At 50.9% G+C, this 16821-nt stretch overlaps 1 protein-coding gene across 9 annotated transcripts in view; it reads left to right on the top strand.

The window, feature by feature from the left end:
• MVB12B (multivesicular body subunit 12B) overlaps nt 1-10812 on the top strand; it is a 69086-nt gene extending 58274 nt beyond the window's left edge. For 7 of the 9 annotated variants that reach the window (XM_080401905.1, XM_080401903.1, XM_080401902.1 and 4 more), the window contains 3 exons: nt 7-62; nt 1880-1939; nt 3542-4319. In XM_080401905.1, the coding sequence (XP_080258031.1) occupies nt 7-62; nt 1880-1939; nt 3542-3910 (485 nt within the window). In that variant the 3' untranslated portion in view covers nt 3911-4319. Of the gene's footprint in view, nt 1-6; nt 63-1879; nt 1940-3541; nt 4320-5945 lie in introns of those variants that run through there. The other 2 variants (XM_080401907.1, XM_080401906.1) reach the window with 1 other exon arrangement.
• The last annotated feature ends 6009 nt before the right edge of the window (nt 10813-16821 follow it).

Genomic DNA, 16821 nt, shown 5'->3' with positions numbered 1-16821 from the left:
TTTCAGCAATGGATGGAGTGCCTTTTATGATTTCAGAGAAGTTTGCCTGTGCTCCTGAAGGGGTGAGTTGCCTTCTTTGTTCTCCCAGTGTCTAAAATTCATCTTTGCATGAGGAACGATCACAAAGCATCAACACAAACTACCCGTTTCTGGGAGCTTTTCTTTTGTGGGGCCTAATACGTACCTAGTGCTTGAGATGACCCAAGGTTGTGCTTCACAATACTTTCCCATAGGGTGGGAATGGCTTTTGCCAGATTACTTCTAAAACTGAATTGTCCCAGGACTTGAAGATTTATCACCACCAGAAACAGGAATGTCAGTGGGACTCTGGTGCTGGAAACATACCTAATTTCTTAGCTTAGATTGTAAAGAAAGCTGCAAATGAACAGCTCTCCTAGATTTAACCTGCTGTGGAGATGGCATAGTGCAGTCAGCTTTACAGCTTCCCTTTTGTGCCCCAGAAGTTCAACGCAATGGTAATGGCATGGTGCACCTTAGTGATGGCAGCTGCCATGTGGCTCCTGCGGCTCCGCACCCTGCATGGGCAGAGCTGGGTGGCCACACGTGGGCAAGGATCTTCCAGAGTTACTCACTCTTGGTGGGCACTGGTGGTTTTGCAGGTGGAGCGCAAGCAGCTGTAGCTGACCCGGGATAGCAGGGTTGCCACAGCTGTGCTGGCCAAAATCCAGTTTGGTGGGAAGGCTGCACCCTCATGTTTGCGAGTTCCAGCCTGTAAGGTTTGCGGAGGTGGATATGTCCTAGTGACACCACAGCTGGACCTCGGCTGGGTTCCAGGGAGCAGGAGCAGGGATGGAAGAACGATTTTAGGATTCCCATTGCCCTCTGGCATGGGAGATTATACAAGCCAAAGTGTCTCAAGTGCAGCAACAAAACAGGCTGGGTTATTTTCATGTGGCGTGTTTCTAAGTGAGTTCACTCCTGGAGTGGAGTCCTGCTCGGCATGCCTGTGCTGCTGGCGGCAGGGCTCCTGCCTGGCAGTGGGGAGCTCGGGAGGGCACCGCGTCCTGCGTCCTGCCTGCTTGGTGCCGACAATGGCCTGGGCAGGACAGGTTTGCTCAGCTGAAACAGAAACCCCCATACCGCTTCAGAATTACTTTTGAGTGTCACTGGGCCAGTCCTAGTTTAAGTTGGTGATCCAGAGCTCAGAGGCTCCACCTCCTGTTACCAGTTCCCCAATCCATTTGATCCTAAAACAATAGCTCTTTAAAAATCAATTTACAAGAAGCTGTTAAGGCAAACACCAAGCCTCAGCTGTATCTGATTTTTCATGTTGTGCTCCCACTTTGTGCTTTCTTCTTCCTGCTGACACAACCTGCGTGTGCAGCCGGATGCAGTTTTTCACAACCATTGCTTTCTGAAAGGGTTGTTTATGGGCCGTTATTCCCAGAAAGCTGGAGTCCCTGCCGCGAGGACAAATGCAGAGAGATTAGGTCGTGCTAATCCTCCCCTCGGATCCTTTAGACACCATTGCCACCATATGGTCAGTTTGGTCAGGGCTTCTCACAGCCGGTGCTGCTCACACCTATGTGCTGTGGCCATATGAAATCCATAGGGTGTTACAGAGTGCGTTGCAGTAACAGCCATGCTGCAGCAGGGAGATGGCTGAGGAACTACCTGTGTGAAGTGACACCGAGATGAGTGTCAGCTGTCCCCGCTTAGGGAGAAAGGCGTTAGAGCTGTTATTCCTAACCCGCCTTCTGCTTCTTCACTCTTGTGGTGGACTGAGAAAAAGGATTATGCACGTGTTTACAGATGGTGCCTCTAAATCTCTGGTGAGAGAGTATTTGCTGACTTTAAACAAAAACAAAACAAAACAAAACCTGAATTTGACATTTCTGTGTTTTTTTTTTCTTGCCAGATGCAGCCAGTTGATCTCTTGGGCATCACAATCAAAACTCTTGCAGAAATAGAAAAGGAGGTAGGTAGCCAGCCAGGCACTAAGCAAAAGTGTCATGAGAGCTGTGTTCACTTTGTTGTGAGATCCTTTCCCTTATGGAAAAGGCCTCTCTTTGACTTCGACAAGTCACTGTTGGTGGATAAAAGTCAACGTGATTCAAACAGTAAGCTCAGAATTGGGGATGTCCTCTGTGATCTGTGCCAGGTGAAGGTACTTTAGATGCTGAATCTAATGGCAAAGTCTGCTGCCCTCCGTTTAATTCCAGATGTCTTTCTATTTAACCTTTTTCATTTATTAACAAAACACGTTACAAACGGGACACTGTATTAGGTTGCCTCTTGCGTCTCAGGGAAGCAAATGAACTTGTCTAAGCAATGTCAGGTGAACTCCTTCATCGTTTTTCAGTTTGATAGTGCTGGTAACGTTACCAGGAAAATGGGGCTGCACTGCCAGTGAGTGTGAGTCTTCTAGGAGCTCGGGGAAGAGACATCTATCAGTCTGAGGGTGGTCTCACATTCTTGAAGGAGCGTTTTGGTATATGCGTGACTTGGGCTGCATGGTGCCAGGGAGCCACCTGCTCTGCAAGGGCTGCCTCTCAGCTGAAGTCTCAGACCAGGAGGAAAATTGTTTCAGCAGCACATGCTTCTTCGGGTACCACCAGTCACAAACATATCTTGTGCCAGCCAGCTGGGTTGAAGGCAGAGAGAAAGAAGATGGCGTTGCAAAACCTCCAAACCCATCATGACTTCTCCGCTTTCTGATTCCAGTTGTGAGTCCAGTTTCCTGAATCCATCCTCTTCTCCTGATGCAAGTTTTTTCTGAGTACAAAAATGGTGGTCAGTTGCCAGGGCTTTCCAGGCACCCAGTGGGCCAGGGGAGCACCGACGGCGGCTCAATTCTGCCCAATGGGGGCAATCACTGGCAGAAGGACCTGCCGCCTTGGGCGCTGTGGGCCTGCCGTGTGGCATGTGTGCCCTGCTTCTGTTTGGGGCTGCCTGCGCCTGTCACGAGGGCCCCACACACTGTGAGCCAGGGGTGCTCAGGGCTGCAAGCCCCTCTGCATGCCTGCCTCCTTCCCCCCACTCACGCCAGGAGCTGGCCATGGGGCAGCAGGCCCCTTTTGCCAGGGGGAGGGCAGAGTGGTGTTGGATTTGCTTCTGTTGTCCTCTGCGTGTTGCCTGGTGCAGGAGAGGTCTCGGCAGCTCTGGGCACCACTGGGGGGGGGGGGGCTGTGCAGCCCTGCCCCATGCCCCTTGCAGGCCAGTGGCATGCAGCGACACTGGCACCTGCGTCATTTGTGGCCTTGGGAGGAGAGGTTGATACCTGCCGGCGCTCCCCGCACCCTCCCGTTCTGTTACAGGCTGTGTGCATTTCAGAGTAATGAAAAGTATAATTATGCAGCCCATATTCCTTGATGAAGCATCTTGTCTGTACATAGATAGCTATGCATATAAATATTGTGAATTTCTGCATGGCTTTATTTCCCTTGCAAGCAATAGCACCATTACAGCAAATCTTCTGGATTTCCAAAGCAGCAAGAACATTTTCCCTGGAGCTAGATGGCTTGCAAAAAATATTCCCAAAGAATTCCAAGAGTTACTGTTCTCTGTCGTGCGTTTGCAGATGTGTGCACCCTGCGAGGTGAGCTGCATGGACTCTGCCCTTTCGGGAAAGCTGTTGCAAATGGGTGCTCAGGCTGCACCTGGAGCCCTGCGGTGCGGAGTGGTGCGGAGCGGAGGGCCGGCGGGCTGGAGCCGAGGGTGCCGTGCGGCCGCCGCTGCTCTGGTGGATGCCGGGCCCCGAGGAGCGGGGCCGCGCGGGTGTGGCCTCACGGCGCCTGCCCGTCCCGGTAGCGGGACAGCACCGAGCGGGCGGCGGGGCGGCACCGCGACCGGGCGGGCAGCGGCGTGCGCGGCCGGCGGGTGCCCTGGGCCTGGCGGAGGCCCCCCCCGCGCAGCCGGGCGTTGGGCGGAAAGTCTGGGGAGAGGCTAATTAGTAAAGCATCATCTCGGATTAATCATTCCTCCTAAACTGACAGGGAAGGCGGTGCGTTTAACCACCTCATTGCTACGAGTTTTCGTGGGCTGCTCTTCGCGAATATGTTTTGATGAAGAAGTTGTACATCTAAAAGGGCTTAAAATTTTAATTTTATACAGAAATATTTTTCCTTGTTCTCGTGTTTGTAGTCAATTCTCCGGAGTGCAGTCACATGAAATGTTCTTTAAATGAACATATTTGCTAACTGGCATGATTTCAGTTTTTAAAACATTGGTTCCAGCAATTAGGCATTTTTTTCAGTTCCCAAATGACTAGAGAAATTCGTCTTGATTATAATTGCTCTTAGCCACGCATATCTAATTTGTGTCTTTTTAAGTGTTAATTAGTAAACAGTTTGAGCTGACATCTTTATGTGTTTGTGTGTTGAAAAATGAGGCTTATTGCTTATTTAGCTTGGGGCTGGTACTGCTAGCTGTGACATCATGACATTGAGGTAAAATTAATGAAGACGCGTTTGCCAATTAAAACGCAGCCTGCAGAAGGACGGCTCCGTGGCGCGTCCCCTTGCGCCGTGCAAGCGGCCGCTAATGCTCGGCGCGGTGCGGCTCGGCTCGGTGCGGCTCGGCTCGGCGCGGCCCGGCTGGGCGGGCGCCTTCCCCGGGGCCGGGGCCGTTCCCGCCGCCGCCCAGCCGCGCACCGGCCGGGGAGCGGGGCCGCCGCGGAGCCCGCGCGCCCTCTGCCGGCCCGGGGAGGGCCCCGCTGCAGGGCCCGCCGTGACCTGCGCTGCAGGGCCCGGCTGATGCCCGCGGGAGGAGCAGGCCCTGCCGCAGCTGGGCGCGGAGGGCTGCTGGCGAGCCGAAGCGGGGCGGTAAGAAGGTTTTGGCGCTGGAGCAGGGAAGGCCGAGCCGCATCTGCTGGGAGAGCCGGCTGCGGGAGCAGGCCCAGCTTGCCTTTCCAGCAGGGGCACGCAGCCCGCACACAGCTCCGAGGGTGCCTGGCACCACGCACAGGCCCGCAGCAGCCCTGGCATAGCCAGCCCGGCCAGCACCGTGGCCCTAGCCCCGCACACGTGGCCGGGGTCAGGCACCAGCAAAGTCACTGAGTTCCCGAGGCCGCCGTGCTGGCTGCGTGTGCTGAACCCCCGGCTGGCTGCTGAGGAGTGGTGACAAATGAGTCTGGCCCAGGGGAACAGGGGGACATCTTGGTGACATCCCAGGAGCCATAAAGGGGACAATGGGGAACATGAAGGACGGTTCATATCCAGGGCTGTTACGGTGGGTGAGCCGGCGCCGTGTGCTGCTCCTGCTTCAGCCGCAGCACCAGCGATGGGAGAGCCACCGCCGCCCTGGCCTCTCCAACGGGTGCCATGGCATGGCAAGGGGCGACAGCGGCACCCAGGGTGGCCTGGGGCTGTCAGGATGCGGCCTGTGGTGTGCCACGAGATGGCACTGCTACGGTGCACGTGTGCGCTGTGGCGCCCAGGCCTGCACCGCCCCATCCTGCCGGCAGCAGGGCTGTCCCTCAGCAGCAGGGATGTCCCTTGGGCTGTAGCAGTGTCCAGCCAGCTGCAGTGACATCTGTGGGCTGCAGAGACACGAGTATAGGTGTTGTCGGCCACCTTGCCAAACTAAAAATGTTAATTATGGTAGTGTAATGATGGTAGTGTAATTATGGTAGTATGCTTGTGTAATTGAGGCCTGCAAAGGGGAATCTTTCTGACCAGCTGCTTTACGTGCAGGATGACTGTGGCTGTGTTTGTGTTAACGCTGGGCTTTAGAGGAGCGGGGTGAATCCTAGCCAGGACAGTTAGATGTGGTAGTTCCAGCAGGCTCACGTGGTGTGGCCATGCCCAGGGCAGAGGGACAAGGTCACAGCTCAGGGAGCTGCCAGGCACATTACTTATGTCATTCTTCTGCTTCTGTATCGTCCCGGCACAGGCCGGGGAGCATGGCTGCGTGGCTGCACACCCTGGCCCAGGCTGCCATCGGGCAGTGCCCCACGGTTCCCTCTGTCTTGCTTTGTCCCACAGTACGACTACAGCTTCCGGACAGAGCAGAGCGCGGCGGCCCGCCTGCCACCCAGCCCCACCAGATGCCCACCAGTCCCGCAGTCCTGAGAGGGGCCGCCGGCGCTGGAGCAGGCGTGTGCATGCATACTACTGAGCGGGACACGGGACGCAGTGCTGGGGCCATCCTAGCAGACCTCTCTCGTCCGGCCATCACCGCCCACCCTGTGCTGCACCACCTCCTCCTGCACATGCCACTCCACGCGTTGGGACTGCGCAACCCTTCGGCAGCTGCCACCACCCTCTCTCGCTGCTGCAGTTACCTCTCCACGTGAGTACATGACTGGGAGCCTGACAGCAGCTCCTCACTTGTCCTCACTTTATAACCCCTGCGCAGGACAGTCACAAAACCCAGAGCTGTTACAAACTGCTGTGAACAGCAAGCCATGAGCTCATGGATCATGAAGAAATGCTCGGCAGTGAGCCCTAAAAGTAAGGAAGAGTAAAAAATATGGCTGGTTAATCCGCAAGCCTCCAGGCATCACACCTGAACTGACATGGAGCTGATGGGCTCTCGACACCGCCCAGCTGGAGGCCCCCTGCGGCGCTCTGTCCAGCGGGCAGCACCGAGCCATGGCGGATGCCCTGTCTGCCTCTGCCGAGGTCCGGGCACACAGCAGCTCCGCCGCAGCCAGAATCAACCCGAGACTGTGATCACTTGTTTTTGCTGTAGGCTGGCGGAGCTGGGGACACTTGCTCAGACCTGCCTTGGGCTCTCTTTCCAGGCACCAGCAAGGTGGAGGGGTGTAGAGAGCACAGGCTGCACTGCAGTTCCTGAGGTGAAGCACCTCTGCTTTGCACAGGGTGTCCATTTGTCCATCAGGACCTAGAGCGACAAACGTCTTGTATTTCTTTCTGGGCTGGATGCTGGCAGCGGCCCAGGCAGACCGCGGCAGTGCCCCGCTGACCCCTGGCCAAGCTGCCTGCGGAGCTGGCGCCCTGCTGACAACTTGGATGCTGTCACTTGCTGGTAACTTTGGACAGTTTTCTAATATTTGCCCCACTAGCTGCTAAAAAAAAAAAAGAGATGTGCCTGTTCCTTTGTGCACTCATGGGGAAGCACTGAACTCTGTCGTAGTGCAGGATGAGAGTGGGATGCATTAAACCCTGACCTCAGCCTCCTTGTGATCGCTGACCTTAGCTCGCTCCCGAGTCAAATGCATGTCTTGGAGAAGTCTGTTGCTGTAATAAGTTATTTAGAAGTGCCCATCTGACTCCATGCTGCTTTTTCAAGTCTCTGCTGTAGAACAAAGCTACATCATGGCAGCAAAATGGCAATTTTTAAGTAAGTGTTAAAACATACAATTTTTTATATTGTAAAATACTGATTACCTAACCCTATTGAAATGCAATTGCCATAGTAACAAATAATAGTATTGTCGCTCTCAGTCTGGGTCGTATGTATGCCCTGACCTGCTTTGCACTGCTTTTGATTGATCTTGTGTTTTCTAGTTGGACAGAATAGTGACTAACAGTAGGTTTTGTACTGTCAGCTTGTATTTTTTATTTGTATATATGTAAAATATTTCTTGTCCAAAGAGTCATTTCTGGTTTTAAGGCACCATACCGTATTGCTGGGATAATGAGCACAAAATACTATAACATTCAGGACAGACTGAGTCTAAGTCTTCACTTCAACTTCTTCCAATCAGGTAAATAATTTTCTGAAACTGCCTCTGTAAAGCAAGGCCGTGCAATTGGAGAGCAGAGGCCAATTTGGTTGCAGGTGTGTCGTATTTGGGCAAAAGAATTAAAGCTATGCCATTTGCACCAGCTCTGGAGGTTTGGGTGGCCCCATGGAAATGCTCGTTTACTTGGAGGTTGCAGCACCATTTTTAGTTCTTATTTATCCTGCAGGAAAGAAAAGCCAGACCTCACTGCCAAGCTTCACAAAGGCTAGATTGATGATGCCGACATCGACAAATGAACATACCATGGCAGCCTGGTCATTCAGCTCAGGTTCACTTGAAGTTCAAATCCACTCCATGCTGTAGTACTATGCCCATCTCATCCATCTTTTGTCTTTCTATTTTTCTGCTTGTAATTTTTTCTGTAGTTTTCTGTGGCATCCATTCATTGCTTCTGTGGCTTAGTGGACGCTGCAGGTAGGTAGAAGCCATCTGCAGCGGTGCATTCCTCATATTTTTGGGATGAAGGAGCTGCAGGGAACTGACCTTCCCTGTTACTGATTGGTGGTGGAGGAGTGAGGGCTGCAGGCTGGTGCAGGGCAGTCGGTGCAGAGTCTGCAGAGCTCCAGGGCAGTTCCTGCCACAGGGAGATGGGGGGGATGGCTGCCAGGAGCCCCTCCTCAAGCCACATCATCCCATGCTGAGGGCAGGGCTGACTGTGCAGCAGCTGGAGGGCTCAGTGAGGAGCGAGTTCAGATAGCTGCTGAGCCCTGTGTTCAGTGGGGTACTCCCTGCATATGCCTCAGAAAAATGGGCATGTAGCTTTGGGTCCCTTCCTGTGAGATTTAGCTTCAAGAGCATCAGTAGATAAAGTTAGTGCTTTAATACTTACAGCAACAGTTAACATTTGCTCAGTCGTCTTAGAGATGGTGAGCTCAGCTTTCTCTTCAGTGACCTACAAGAAACACTGGATAGCTCAAAATGCTGATGGGATGTGCAGCTGGGATAAGCATCTAAGAAATCTTCAAGATGTATTTGTATAGTTGGTTCTCACTCTTCCCTCTTACGCTGGGCTAGCAAAGCTGCTTCAGGGTGCATCTGCAAAGAAACTTGAGAGATTAGCTTGATCTTCACTGTGTGTTTCTGTGCTGTGGCACTGCAAGGGTAGCCTGTACTGAAAGCATGAATAGTACAAATGCAGTGGTACAAATGCAACAGAACTGTCTTGAGCAAAGAGCTACAGCTGCTGAGAGGCAGCTGAGCTCTTGAGACCTGCTAAGTGACAGCTGGAAAACAGCATTTCCAAAGGCTCAGAGCCAGTGCTCAGAAGCACAGTGAGACACACGGTGCAGGGTGGTTGAGTATATGTGTCATCTTCTCAGTCCGCCAATGATAGGAAGCTTTTATATTTCACCTCTGAATTCCCAATACCTTGGGCATCAGGTCAGCATTTCCACGGGCAGATTTTATTTGCTGTTCCGTAACTTTTGTACTCGCAGCAGCTCATTGCAAGGCCGGTCCTTGCATCCTCCTTGCAGCAAGTCCCCTGTTGGTGTGTGCCATAGCCAGTACCAGCATCTCTACATCTTACTCCCTCCCTGTCTGAAAGGCAACTGTGGTAGCATTGGACCAGGTGAAATATTCAGGGAGATGTTGATGCTGATGGTGTCTGGCTGTGGAGAAGCTTTCTGGAGCATAAGGGGAGGGGATGAGTCAATGGAAAGCAACAAAAGTGGATTTGCAGAGCTTTCCCAGATGTGCTTGGCTACCTTGCCTCTATTCCTAGAACAAAACTAGTCTCTAGGTAGCTTAATCTTGTGGCTGATGGAGAAATCAGTTTGCCAAATTATCCTGTGTCTGCAACAGAGACAGAAAAGCAGCAGTGAGGGGTTTGCTTGCTGTAAAATACACCTTCTGATGTGAATTAGTAGTGACACGCTGCCTCCTGGATTTCTCACGGCAAAGAGCAGGTCGTGTGCCGAGATGACTCGTGGGCCATCCAGGCCAGGCTGTGCTGTCTAATGTGTTAACAATGGAAAGGCAAGAAATTAGTCCAGAAAGTACCGTAGAGTGTGAACTTTGTGCTAAAATTCAAGTGTGGACAGTTGTAGCAGGTGTCTTCCCTGTGGGAGCATCTCGTAGGTGTAGTTGCATAGGAATAAACTTTGTCAAACTTTTTTTCCTTTGACTGTCACTGAGTTTGCCCGTGGTGTTTGTAGGAGAGGATCCCCCGTGAGCCTCCTGTATAGTGCGAGGTTGTTGGTAGTCTGTACCTTTGGGCTTGTTTTGTTTTACACCCATACCTGTCCCCTGCTCCCCGGTTTCCTGAGCTCTTCAGACTGAACCCGCAGAGCCTGGAGAAGGTCCCAGCACGGGCTTGGCATGTGCCGGGTGGATGCCAGTGGCAAGGGTGTGTGTCCACAGGTCTGGGCACTTCTTCAGTGGGGCCCTAAAAATCTGCTTGTGGGAGGGAAAATGGGATGCGGTGCCTTTGGAGCTGGCTGGTCGCACGTTGGCCTTCACCTCCCTGCTGCCCTCAGGCAACACGGGGTCTGTCCTCCCAGATGTGCCCACCCGGGCCGCTGTCCCAAAGCAGCCCCAGCAGCCTGGCCGGGGTGGCAGCAGGCACATCACGCAGGTGCCAGCAGAGCAGCTCACTGGAGAGCCATTCCTGCTCCTGCTGCAGGGCATGCGCGTCTCGCTGTGTTCCAATAATTACCTCAGCCTTTGAGCCTTGACAAACAGAACGGGAATTTCTCCCGGCAGCGGCAGCGGGGCAGCTGAGATTAGTTATCCTGAGACATAAAATTCTGACAGCATTGCAGTAGGGAGGGTGCTCCTCTACTCATGAAAAAACTCAGTAAGGTGCTGCTCAATTCATTCAATACAGGGAAACCAAACAGTCTGGATATTTTGGTTGTTTATTGTGCACTTGTTTCCTAACAGCAACAGTTTTAAATGTCATCATGCAAATAGAAGAGAGAAACCTTTTACACAGTTGCAAAGTGTTTTTCTAAGATGCGATGCATTTTGTTGAGTTATTGAAAGTGAATTTACTGTGCATTAATCTTACGAATGTTACTACATTTTATATTTATTTTAGATGACCCTCCTGTATTTTACAAAGGGAAGTTTCATTGTGTGATAACTTAGTCTGTATTCTTAATATAATTTGTTAAATAAAACTTGTTTTAATCAGTTTATTCTCTGTGCTTTGTGTTTTAAATTTGGAGTTTAAGAAGCTTAAAACGCCACAGCTCTGACTTGTGGGAGTCCCTTGGACTTGCAAGTCATTGCATTGACTTCTTCAGATCCCAAACCTGGATATTTTGGAAGTAGTTAAAAACATCAGGAGGAGCGAAGCATGAGTCAGTGTTTATTCTGAACAGAGCCCCAACATAGAGGTTGTAGCTGTGGCACCTGGAACCACTTCTGTTTCTTTATGTGATTACAGGTTTGCTTGGTACAGGTAATGCCTCTTACAGCAGGGCTGGACTTTGTCAGGCATTGGGCTTTGTACCCTGATGGACATTTGTTGAGGAATGAGAACGGTGCAGGGTCAGCCTTGCACACTGTGAGGGGGCAGGTTTGTCGCCCAGTGGATGTTCCCAGCGGTGTCCTGCAGAGATGAGCGTGCCTCCCTTCCCACCTCCTGTCCACTTTTGGAAGAAAATACCAAATCATCATGCATGTCAGCCCTTGGACTGGAGAGTCTCAGTAAAGAACAGGGATTGCAAGCTTAAATGTGAAAGATTGAGATGTTTTCTCCTCTGCAGCAGTGGGGCAGATTGCCTTTTGCTTCTGCTTGGGGCTGATGGGGACTTTTTGAGCAGTTTTGGTGGGATGTGAGGGCCAAGACCAGAGATGGCTTTTCCTCTGTTCTCAAGCTGCCCAGGATGGTGAAGGACACCACAAAAGATGGGAGCTGGTTTCAGGCACAGGAGTAGTAAAGAAATGGGAGCAGAGGCATCACTGGAGCTGGACCAGGGTTCTGCACAAACTCTGAGGAGGAGCTGGCTGACAGCAGCGACTGCCTGCAGTGCTGGCTGGTCTCGGCGGACTGAAGCAGCTACAGTCTGTTCATGGATCTGAAAGGTCAGTTTCAGAGGTGACAGCATGATCCCCCTGTCATTTACTTTCGGTTTTGGGGTTTTGTCCTTGGAAATTACATATAAAAGGACTTAGAAAATCTGTCCAAAGTGTCTCTCTCAAGAGGTATGCTGCAAAGTCAAAACAGAAATCAAAAGAGCTCAGCGTGTTTTCTGGAGCATATGGGACCACACGTGACATCTACACTGCCACACAGCCTGTGCCCCAGGTATATGTGGCAATAAGTGTGTCACTACAGTAAATGACAGCAACATCAGTGAAACACCTTGTTTATCCTCTATAAGGATTAACAACTTTAGTCATTCATAATTATCAGCTGCAAATTTTGCGTTGTGTGTAATTAGGAGAAGGTCAAGTCAAAGTCATGGAGTCAGCCTCAAAGCCTGGAAACACCACTGCAGGCTTGACTTGTCAGCACAGGCTTTCGTTGAATTTGTTGTTTGTAACACGCACACATGTCCGCGGCCGGTCCTTCGCCTGGCCCTTCTGTACAGACCTGCCTCCCCATGCCAGGGATGCGGGTGCCGCCACAGCTCGGGGCAGTGATGGATGGCACTTGCCCGGAGCTCGTGGCACTGCAGCCGGAGCAGCAGCAGACCGTGGCAGCATGCAGTGTGAGTGCAGCATGCAGCGAGTGACAGCAGTGTGCAGTGTGACAGCAGCATGCAGCTTGCATGGGGCTGCATGATACCTCGCCGCTTCCCCCTGGCCCCCAGGGCCCTGGCTGCTGCCTGCTGCACTGCACAAGGACCCGCAGCAGGCAGGGCTTGCGGGCAGGGCTTTATTGCCCAGAGGCCGCCCCAGCAGCCACCCTCTGGTGCAGCGTTTTGGCTCGGAGCTGATGCATCAGGGATGGAGGCTGGACGTGAGCCAGGTGGGAGTGTTTCTGCAAGGTGAGAGTGGCCTGGCCCAGCTCAGGGAACCGCGGGGTGGGGGTGGTGTACACACACACACCCACGCGCACGTGTGCACACACACACTATTTTACAAATATTATAAACTGGGATTCTGCAGAAATAAACAGTTCTATAATCAACTCTGAAATGCAGCTGTGTTTTAAGAGAGGCAGTTAAGGGTGGAAGTGTGAGTTGCCGGGGATGTGCCGTGCTTTTATGACTGAGCCTGCCCTGCGTGGCCATGCTTTGCTTGTGCCCAGGCGAGCACTGAGCACTCTAAGGGCACCGCAGGGATGCTGCCAGGATGGGTCTTAGGCTGAGCGATGGGAGACGGTGCCTGGTGCCTGTGCAGTGGTGGAAGATGAAGTCCCTTTGGCCATCTCCAAGCAGCAGGGAGAATCTCGTTACTGGGCAGGACAGGATGAAACCTGGCAAAACAAATACCTGGTGCAGGGACTGTGCCGGTGGCAGTGAGGGCAGCACTCGGCTTGGGGCAGAGCCCTTCCCGTTGGGCTTGGGCAGGCGGCCGCAGGGGTCCCAGCTGCAGTGGCTGCCAGGCCAGCGGCGCTGCGAACAGGCAGGTACCTGCATGGCCGGCAGCAGCAAGCCCTTGTGGGGAAAACAGACTTCTCGACTAGGGAGAGGCTAATACTACATCACTAGAACCGAAAATTGTTATTGTTTATGCTAAGTTATTCTTCTGAACTTGACCAAGCTGGTGGTGCGCAATGCAACCTCTGGCATCTTCTCTCACCCCAGCCAATATTTCTGTCTCACTTATTTTGAGTGGTCTTTGACTTAAAGATTAATACCCAAGTTCCCGACATTCTCTTCAGGCACATGTTTTTATAACCTTCCTTTGAAAGCAAGTACCACTTGTTCCACCAAACACTAAGAAACTGCGTCTTGGAGCTGCTGTGAGAGCCATCACCAGCACCTGATTGAATATCCCGACCGGGGAGGAGGCGGCGCAGGGGGGACGTAAACCAGAGCGAGCTCGTCCTGCACACCAGCTCGTGTCTCCTCGCATGGGCGTGCGGTGGGCAGGCACATGAGCTGCCTTGGAGCCACCGCTGAGCAGGTGATGCCTGCAAACAGCAAAGCTCCTTCTGCCTAATTAGCCACTGGACGTGGTCTCTGTTCTGTGGCACAGGAAGCCGGTTGGGGCTGCACATCCCTGCCTGGAGATACAGCTGAGCTTCCAGGCAGGCGTGTCTGCCGGGGAGGACACTCATCCCCCAACCCTTGCTTTTATTCGTGGTTGGGCCCAGGACCACTCTCATACAGCACAAGCTGCCTTTCCTCCTGCTGCTGGTGAATGGCACTCCCCTCCCCATGAGGCCTCTGGAATTGCTCTGCTGTTGAAATACTCCAGACTTTACTGAAATCCCAGTATTTTTTACTCAGCCTCTGATCTTTGCACTTCCTAATTCAGCTGCTCAGAATTTTGGGGTAATTACTGAATGTTTAAAAAAACCCCAAACATCACAACCTTCTTCACCAGTTCTCTCTGCAGTGTTTCTTCTGAAACAGCTGTAACCTAAAGAGTTGCTGTTACTAGTGGTGATGAGCTGGAGGGGGGTCTCCTTTGTTAGGAGCCACAGCGGTGCTCAGAGCCTGCAGAAGCGCAGGCATCCTTCTCCTTCCCTGCCTGCCTCAGGGAGGCATCCCTTTCTGTGCCTCTAGACATGATGTGACGCTTTAGCTGGCGGTGTTTTGCTCACAGGCCAAAGCTAGAGCATGGACATGGTTTTCAAAAGCACAAATTAGCCAAGATGATAAAAACAGATGAAGTAAAAACCCGGGGCCTCACCTGCTGCATCCCTTGGTGCCATCAGAGACCAAGGCAGTGCCTGAACAATATTTTCATTTTCTTTTGTTCCGAAAACATAAATCCCCATACATTGAACCATCTTTTCCCCCTCAACTAGAACAATATTCTCTGATATTTCAGTTCTTTCTGCTCTTGCCTCTTGTTGGACAAACTAAATTTAAATTTTTCTGCAAAGGGTTTTTTGGTGCCAAGCAGAGAGCTCAGCTCGTGCAGAGGGGCCATCGCCACGAGCCCTGTGCTGGGTCTCAGCCAGGGCACATGCCGCGGTGCAGAGGCCTGGGCTGTTGACAACACCGACCTGCCAGGCCACTGGCTTGTCCAGGCATTGGCGTTCACGCAGTGCAGCCCCTCGGCATTGCACCCCAGGTCCCAGGTATCTGCAGGGCTGCGATGAGGGACCCACCTGCCCAGGAGCATCCCTGGGTGGATGCGCAGGCAGGGTGACACCAGAGCTGCTTTCTGTTGTCCATCACTCACGGAATTTGTTTTCTAAGGAAAATTTCTAATTTCTTCTGCTCTGCATAGTGCTCCTGGCACCGGGAGCTGCCATTTATCTCCAGCGAGGTGTTTCCTGGCTGTCCCAGCCCCAAGGAGATCTCCTTTTGTCAGAGGGAAGCAGCAGGCACAAGGGCTGGAAGGAGCCAGCCGCGGTCCCTGCGGCGTTGGACGGTTGTGTTAGGCTTTGTGTGCCTGTGGCTTTGGTGGTGGTGTTTGTTTTCTTTTCTCCTCTCCCTCCTACAGCTTTAAAAATTAACTTGCCTGGGGAGTTTCGCAAAATCTTTTCCTTTCTCTGAAATGATGGATAAGCCATGTAACTGATTGTCATGGCCCTAGAGAGGATAAACATCTTCTGCAGTTTAAAATAAAACCTCACTTCTTGGTTAATAAGTGTTGAAAGAAGCATAAATAGAAATTACACAGGATTTCCATGACTAACAAGATGACCACATCAGTGAATGTTATTTGGGGTTAAAAATGACTCAGCTTTTGCTTCCCTAGGGTAAGATGTTTTATCCCAGCGCAGGAAAGGCTGCCAACAGTACTTTGAAGGTCTGGCAAACTCAGTGTAGCCTGGATTGTGAAGTGGGAAGTGTTTGAATGCATAGTTAAAAAAAAAAGTCCTAAACTCAGCTCCATGTGTGCAGATTTCTCGAAGATAAAGGAGCCCACAGCTTTATCCAGCTTGTGCTGACGCTTTTCTTTTCAAAAGCCTTTTCAGATGTTTTCACTTTTCTGCTTGCTTTGTTGAAAGATGTAAAAATTTAAGACAACCACAAAGTAAACATTTCAAAACTTTCTATTCTGAAAATTAGTGACATTTTCAAAATCCCTTGAATTCCATTTCTGCACTATCAGAAATGAAGATGTTTGGGGTTTTTTTGATTGACAAATTTTCCAGGCAGGTTTTTGTTTATTGATAAACTTTCTTCTATTTTTCAAAGAAAATAGATTTATTATTCAGTAGAAACACTAGATAAGTAGATGTCTTGTCAAAATAAAGCAGGTTTTCTTTATTAGAGTGAAATAGTAATGAACTCATCTGCTTCCAATATTTATAAAGAGTAGGGAAGGCCATTAATTCTACTGCTTGTGAATAAAACCATCTGTGATTTCTTTCCATTTGATGTGTTTTGGTTTTAATATACATTTTTCACAAATAAGTGCAGGGTTTTTTTTGTGAAAATGTCACATTCAGAATCTCATAAAGAAGGAACGCAAAGAGGGGGAAACGAAATGTTTTGTTAGCTAAGTAATTTCTCACCTTGCACAGAGAATAAAATTCATGCCAACTTTAACACATTAGGCGACAGAATTACATGTTCAGCTCTAATGCAATCCATGACATGTAACAAGGCAAATAGAGTATGTTTGGAAGTTTGTTTTCCTTTGGGAATCACACAGTACATTTAACCTAATCTGTCCTGACACTTGAATTATAACATTATGAGCTTCTTCAGGGAAGCAAAACGGTAGATACCTCTTTTTAAAGCAAAGCAAAAGTTAATAAAATGGGTGACGTGTCAAGGAGAAAAAGCCTGAGCAAACCATAGTGCAATTCTCCGGAGGAGACGGGTTCTAGGCTGGTGTTTTTCCACCAGTAATGCTGGAAGTCTCTTGAACATACTTCTACCGAGGATGAAATTTGACCTCTAGAATTTTGCTCGATTAAACCAAAAACTGTGCGAATATCCCAAGTGGGACCACTTTGTAGTTTGACTTGTGAGTGTTGGATCTTAAATTAAACTGAGTATTCATCCAGCTGCTCTGCCAGATATTATTTTACAGTCTTCCCACCAGCTTGTACAGTGGAGACCGTACCGTATCACAGCTTTCCAGAACTATACCTGTACACATAAAGGAGGACTCTGCCG

Source organism: Falco punctatus (genome assembly GCF_963210335.1).
Source record: "Falco punctatus genome assembly, chromosome: 9".
Classification (NCBI taxonomy): domain Eukaryota; kingdom Metazoa; phylum Chordata; class Aves; order Falconiformes; family Falconidae; genus Falco; species Falco punctatus.
This window is presented reverse-complemented; position numbering and strand designations above follow the sequence as displayed.